This window comes from Anopheles gambiae, chromosome 2 (assembly GCF_943734735.2).
Source record: "Anopheles gambiae chromosome 2, idAnoGambNW_F1_1, whole genome shotgun sequence".
NCBI lineage: Eukaryota > Metazoa > Arthropoda > Insecta > Diptera > Culicidae > Anopheles > Anopheles gambiae.
Window position 1 is genome coordinate 18281725 of NC_064601.1, and position 7269 is coordinate 18288993.

General features: G+C 51.2%; 1 protein-coding gene across 2 annotated transcripts; it reads left to right on the forward strand.

Moving 5' to 3' along the window:
- The first annotated feature begins 1314 nt into the window (after positions 1-1314).
- On the forward strand, positions 1315-7161 carry LOC5667720 (negative elongation factor A). Of its 2 annotated transcripts, none has more exons than XM_001687772.3 (4): positions 1315-1607; positions 2242-5418; positions 5499-5654; positions 5731-7161. In XM_001687772.3, the coding sequence occupies exons 1-4, from the start codon at positions 1398-1400 to the stop codon at positions 5971-5973; spliced, it is 3786 nt and encodes a 1261-aa protein (XP_001687824.2). In that variant the 5' UTR covers positions 1315-1397; the 3' UTR covers positions 5974-7161. The 2 variants fall into 2 exon arrangements, with proteins under 2 accessions (XP_001687824.2, XP_061498486.1); XM_061642502.1 differs by having other exon boundaries at positions 1340-1607; positions 5499-5658; positions 5737-5969.
- Positions 7162-7269: the final 108 nt, after the last annotated feature.

Consider the following 7269-nt stretch of genomic DNA (forward strand, 5'->3'; position numbering starts at 1 on the left):
AATTCTAAGCCAATTCTAAGATGCACATTTTTTTCTCAGTGGTGACAAGTTCTTTTTCTTGGGGCTCCACCCGACCGCTTAGGGCCGCAGCAGTGCTCCATTGGATACAACTTTATCGTACGTGCTGTCATTTGATTTCCGCTGGATTACTTACTTTACTTTTACTTATTTTTATAGAGACTTTGCGGTCTAGCTCATTCGCCTCTTCGCTGGATTAATTAGATTGATTTGATTGTTTGGCTGAGTTTTATAGTTCAATGTTTAAAAAAAAATGAGATTTTTTCCTTCAAACTTTAGATTTTCCCTAGACATTGGTATTTCTGGTCACTTTGCCCACAGGGCAAGGCGAGCTTTTTTGGCGGCCACCGTCGCAAAACCGTCGCAAAACGTCAAAACCGGCGTCGCATGTACTGCAAACCGACGTCGCCAGCGAGCGAAACTCGCAACGATTTCGAGGCGCTGGCGACGGTCGTTTTTGACGTTTTGCGACGGTTTTTGACCTTTCGAGCAAGGATAATGTATTTAGAAGGTTGATTTTTATCGCTTTTGCTGGGCGACATTGTGGGGGACATCTGTCACTCTCTGCCTACAAATTTCATTACCCCGCACCACCCCTCCCCGATTTTTATACAGGGAGCCCCAGGAAGAGAAATGTCAAGTCGAGAAATGTCATTTTGCTCTGAACAACTTCACCTTGTCATTTATAACACCTTGCTTTCGAGCGAGCTTTTGCCCTGCGGGCCAGAGTAGCCAGATTATAATTTCAGATTTCGGCAGGAGCACTGTTGAGAACGCGACAATTTAAATTTAATCAATTATTTTAACGATCATTTTTTTAAACTTTAACCACCGACAGCTAGATTCAAATTAAAATTTTAAATGATTTTTTTTGACGAGCGATTCTCGAAATCCACACAACTGACATTTTTTACTTATTAGGAACAATAAATTTTAACGGATCAAATTTTGAATTCACAACGAATGTAACATTTTTCAAGTGCCAGGCAAACAAACGTGCATCAGGGCGATAAGTTACAAATGTGCATAGCGATCCTTGAAAAACGACTGAAAAATCAAATATCTGTGATTTTCGGTAGGATAAATGGAAAATCGGTAGTTTTAGGGCGGTCATCTGTGAATCGGTAGGCATATAAAAAATCGGTAGGAATGCAGATAAATCGGTATTTCTGGTCACTCTGGTCAAAAGATCGGTTGGCGTTAGCGCGCACACCATCGCCTGTCGGCACCTTGAGCGTTACGCGTCCCCGAAGTTTGACAACACAAGCGTGCCAAATCGGTAACGCCCGTGCTGTGGTGTGTGTGCGTGTGTGCGTGTGTGTGTTTGAAACTGAGTTGGAAAACGTACCTCACTGCATTCGGCATCAGTTTTTTTCAAGATGGCGAACGTGCGGGACAGCGACATTTCACTCTGGCTGCACAATAAGCTTGGTACATCGAACGATTCATGGATCAGCGGCTCAATCACATCGCAACTGAACAAGGAAGTGCTGCGGAACATCAAGGAGTGTTTTCCGGACCTACAGACGCAGGTTAAGCTGAAACTGCTGCTCAGCTTTTTCCAAATTCCGCGACGGATCGTCGAAGAGGTAAGCGGTGCGAAAGAGAGGGCCCGAGCCCGAATGACGACAACGTTGCGCCGACTGACGGTGCTGCGGGCGCTGCGATGAGCAGGAGAGAAGAACAGAAGAAAAAACACCAAATGCTGATGTTGCACGCGCACTGGTGGTGGTAGGCGCTGCGAAAAAAAGGAAATGTTGCGGGAAGAAAAAAGATTGTGTGTGTTTTTTATAGGCCGGATGTGCGAATTCCAATTGGCCAGGGAAGAGTTTCGAAGACGTTTTTGTTGATAAATGCGCCCATCATAAGGCGCTCATCGTCGTGCCGTTGATTGCGCCTCTGGATGCTCGTGCTCCGTGCGTGTGGTTGCGCGGGCGGTCGGGAGAAGCCGCAGGAGAAGCACGCTGCTGAAGTGCGTTGATGTATGTGTGTGTGCGCATGTTTGCGAGTGTATGTGTTCTGATGTGTAACATAAACAACAACAAAATAACGACAGCAACCAACCTGTCATACGTACACACCGTTTTCAATAATCGTTTTGCCATTAAGTTTTATGGACAACAAACAATACTGTACAATGTTTGCTCCCCCTTGCAGTACACTTGTGCTGTTACGCATGGTCGTTGCTCAACTAATGAATTTGCGCTTTGCTTTTCTTTGTAGTGGAAAACGGAGTTGGAAGAGGTGATCGAAGTCGCTGGTCTCGATTCGGAGCTATGGGTGTCAATGATAGCGGAAACGATAAAAACCCTCCCGACCACTGGCTCGCTGAACACGGAAATCTCCGACTACGAGGAGACGCGGCCCATCTTCACAGACATGGTGAACGAGCTGCGGCGGTTGGTGGTGAAGAATGCCGACCTCGGCATGCTGCCGCTGGAGTGCCAGTATCTCAACAAGTCGGCGCTCGTGTCCGTGGTCGGCCAGCAGACCACGCCGGTGAAACACTTTACGCTGAAGCGCAAACCGAAAAGTGCGGCCTTACGCGCGGAGCTGCTGCAGAAGTCTTCCGATGCGCAGAGCTGTCTCAAGAAGATATCTGCACCGACAGTGCCTTTACGGTCGCGTGGCATTCCACGTAAGATGACCGACACGACACCGCTGAAGGGTATTCCGTCGCGCGTCCCTACCGGGGGGTTCCGCTCACCGCCGACCACGCCGGGCCAAACGCGGCCAACGATGAGTCGGACGCCCGCGGGCAGGAAGGATGGCGGTATCAAGCTGCTCGAAATCGGCGAGCAACCGTTGGGCTATGCGGCGGCGAAGAAGCGCAAACGGGAGCAGGAGAAGGAGGAGCAGGCGAAGAAGGTCGCAGAACAGCAGAGCCAAAGTGCGAACGATACGAAACCCGTGGCCGTCTCACCAGTCACCTCGAGCCCGACCGTTACCACTACGCCCGACTATGCGGCCGGTTTGTCTGCACCGTCGACGGTGTACAGTCAACCGGCGACGCCGATGCCTGCCACATCTGGCAGCAAGGATACACCCGCCATGTCAACGACGGTTGTGGCTAACGCGCCACAAGCGCAAGTGTCGCAGCCACAGCAGCAGCAACAGCAGCCTCAGCAGCAGCAGCAACAACAACAACAGCAGCAGCAAGCACCAACAGCACAGCAAACGCAGCTTCAGCCACCCCAGCGACAACAGCAAAGTCAACCGGCAACAGTATCTCAGCCGAATCAGCAACAGACGCCCACAGCGGCTCAAACTGCAACCGCTGACGTTGACGAGGAGGAGGAGGAGGTAGAAATGAAGGAGGTGAAGAAGGAATCCATTAGCTTAACGTCGCCCACATCGATAGCGGTCAGTTCCGTGCCAAGCGTTGTCAGCTCGGCACCGCCGCCACTAGCTTACCCTACTACGAAAACGCTTTCCGCAACGGTCATCAAAACGGAGGCCGTTGCAACCGGTACGGTCGGCAGCTCCATGGTCACGCTGTCCTCGCAGCCACCATCGTTAGTGCGGACGGTGCCGCTGACGCCGAAGCAGGCCAAATCGGTGCTGCAAACGCAACCGGGAGCGACGGGCGGCGTTCAAATCATCCAAAAGTCGACCGGGAAAACGATCAGCGCTGCGGCAGCCGCTGCTGCCGCGGTAACGAGCAGCAGTAACACGAACGCGCAGCAGAAAATTGAAATCATATCGTCCGAATCGATCGTTCCAAGCGCGCTGCATGCTTCCATTCCAAAATCCACCACCATCATCAACCGGGGCGGCAACATCCTGTTCACCACGAAGCAGGTGCAGCCCGGTACGACCACCGCAGGCGGCGGGGGCACAATCATCCAGCAGAAAACGCCACTCACTTCGTTCGTGCTAAACACATCGTCGCCCGGAAAGCAGCTTAACATTCAGCGAATAGTGTCGGGCGTCAGTTCTGCCAGTACGCCCAGCCTGACAACGACCCTGTCCCGTGCTCAGCAGCCGCAGCAATTGATCCAGCAGCACCCGCAGCAGATTCAGGTGCAAGGAGCACAGGTTGCCGGGCAGGCCGGTACTCGGATTGTGCAAATCAAGACGGCCCCAACCATGTCGCTGAACAACAACCAACTGATGCAGAATATTCCCCCACTCATATCGACCCAGATGCCGGGTGGCGCCGCTCAGCCAACGATCCTAAACATCCAGTCGGTGCAGCAGCAACAGCAGCAGCAGCAGGGGCAGCAGAATCAGCTGCAGATAACGCCCACGGCAGTGCCGCAGAAGCGCACCATCACGATCACGGCACAGAACCCACCGACGGCCGGTATGACGACCTCCGTCGCGCAAATTCTCCAACAGCAGCAGCAGCTGCAGCAACAGCAACAGCAGCAGCAGCAGGCCCTACAAGCGACGGCTGCGGCAGCGGTCGGTCAGCAGCCCAAGTACACGCAGGTCGTCATGCCGCCGAACGTGAAGGGCAATACGTACTACGTCACCAACTCGGCCAACATGTCGAACGTGCTGAACCAGAAGGGCGTCATCATTCAAACGGTGGACGCGTCGGGCAACACGGTGTACCAGCAGATACCGCTCCAGAATGTGTCCGGGCTGGGCGGGGCCACCATACTGACCGGGCCGCCCGGGCTGATCAAAACCGAGTCGGACACGAAGCTGAGCCAAATACCCGCCCTGGTACCGACCAGCTCGCTGCATCAAAATATTCCCGCCCTAACGCCCGTCGTCATTCAGCCGAGCGGAGGGCAACAGCAGGGCACGACCGTGATACAGCAGCAGCAGCAGCAACAGCAAAGCACCACCATACCGGCACTAATAACAAACATTTCGCAGCAGCACGTGCAGCAACAGCAGCAGCAGCAGCAGCAGCAACAGGGACAGGTGAAGCAGCAGGTGATCTTCCGCCCCGTCGGCGGAACGAACAATGTGCAAACGATTTTGCCACAGGGAATTACGCTTATCCAACGGCCCGGCGGGCAACCAAAGCTAGTGCAAACGATTCAACAGTCCGCCGTCGGTGGTGTGCAGCAGCAACAGCAGCTGATCAAAACGACAGCAACGGCGGGCCAGCCGGGCCAGCGGACGATAATAACGCAAATACCGCAGCAGCAGCAGCAACAGCAGCAACAGCAGGCGCAGCAGCAGCACACCATCCAGTTCCAGGCACCGGGCACGCAGCGTACCGGCGGTACGACCATTCAGCTAGTCCAGCAACCGCAGCAGCAAGCTCAAACCCAGCAGATTCAGGTGCAACGGGCCCAGCTGAAACAAGTAACGCAGCAGCAGCAGCAGGGAACCACGGTTACGATACAGCAGCAATCGCAAGGCAGCGGTCAGCAACAGCAGGTACAGCAGGCTCAGCAGCAGCAGCAAGCCGGTGCCAGAAAGGGGCTTTCAATATCGGTAAGTCATTTGATCGGTATAGCTAACCTCTGCCATGGTGGGACTGGTTGGTTGATCTAATAATACGCTTTATTTTGCAGAGCAAGTATTACATGGAAGCACACGACATGTTCAAACGCGCCAACTGCGTATCGCGACTGGAGAAGGCGATCATTATCGGTTTCATGGCCGGCTACCGCAACAATCCCAGACCGTCGCCGGAAAACGTCGTCACTATCAAGCTGAACGAAAGTTTGGTAAGTATGCAAAGCAGCCAAAGTGGCTGTGTGATTTGTACGAATGCTAACACGCTTTCTCTTTGCGCTACTAAAGGAAAAGGTGCACCAGGACGACCAGTCGACCCTTATGCTGGTGGAGTCGCTTATCACGCTCGACTACAACACGGGTCAGTGGCGAACATTCCGTAAGTATCGCGAGGTCGACCAAACGCAACAGCTGCCGGAAGGGGTAAGCGGTGACACGACAACGGTGCCTGGCACGGCAAACCCGGCTGCCGGGGGAGGCGGCAGTGGGACGGCCTCAAACGCCGGACAGCAAAACTCGGTAGTTATTTAATATTTAGCATAGAGTGCACCAAAAACTGTACCGAAACGGCGGGGCAAGTAAGGATCGCGAAGGTTTATCATTGCGCGGTGCAGCACTGTTGTTCGTAAGCACCAGGAGAACAGTAAAACAATAGTACAGAGTATGTAGGCAAAAGTAAAGTAAAAAAAAAAGAAACAGCTGCAAACAAAGCGGCGCAATACGAAGGTGTGAGCATTGTTAGGCAATTTATGATATGTATATGTAAGTAGTACATATTTGTATAGGACTGTAACTTTAATAATGCTAAACGTCGTACGTAAGGTTCGCGGGAAGGGATGGCAGCAGCTTTTGCCGAGCGATTCAAAGAATCAGTGCAGTGCGCGTGGTTGGATTATGTGGCTGTTTGATGGAAGTGTATGGGGCAGATGTAGCAAAACAACAAACAGTTTGATCAGTTTGGCAATGACTAGTTTTAGCGAGAATAATATATCAATGCAAACGGTGATTTCTGTTGAAGGATGTATTTTGTATAAATTAATGGGGAATACTGGCATCGATTTTTTTTTCTTGTTCTTTTGAAGAAACGCCACACCAACACAATTGGTGGTGTTACGTTTCGTAAATACTGTATATAGATGCAAACAAGCTTTTGGCAGAAGAAAAAATGAACACGAGAAGAGGTTTGTGTTGGCGCAAACTCATGCGCTCTAGCACAGAGGACTGTCATTGGGAATGGGCAGCTTCTCGAAATGATCAACACCACGACGCCAGAAGAGCATCTACGCAGTGTGTCATTTGCATTTTTGTTGAGCAGGAGTATAGTTTGCGCATACGATTGTGAGCACTTGTACCGAGCAAAGTGTACCATGAAAACAATATCTGCAGTGCGCCAAGTATCCTTTGCGCGCTCAATGGACAGCAACAGTAGAACACACGGTTCATTCTGCAAGGCCAATGCATGTTGGTTTGCCACATTCTCAAGACAATAGAATAGCGACGGAGCAAGGAGGGGCGAACGCGCTACGCTTTACTGTCTAGTGTTGCATTGTATCTAGTGTTTTGTTTTAGACCGTAGCGAAGAACGCCTGCGATCATGTATAAACTAAAAGCATTTTAGTTCACAAGAGGCGAAATAAGTGTTATTATGAATTATTATTTTAGCGTCTGTATTGAAATTAATACAAAAAAAGAGATAACGAAATATATGCATACACAGAACGCGACCGGGGGTTTTGTAGTGGCAAGCTGGTGATAGAGGAAATGAGAAAACAAAACTATGCAAATAGTGAATCGCATTGCACAATATTGTAAAAAAAATCTATTCCC

Coding starts and splice junctions, on each gene's coding strand:
- LOC5667720 (XM_001687772.3), top strand. CDS start 1,398: ATGGCGAACGTGCGGGACAGCGACATTTCACTCTGGCTGCACAATAAG. Junction 5,419..5,498: donor GAAAGGGGCTTTCAATATCG/GTAAGTCATTTG, acceptor TTTATTTTGCAG/AGCAAGTATTACATGGAAGC. Junction 5,655..5,730: donor TCAAGCTGAACGAAAGTTTG/GTAAGTATGCAA, acceptor GCGCTACTAAAG/GAAAAGGTGCACCAGGACGA.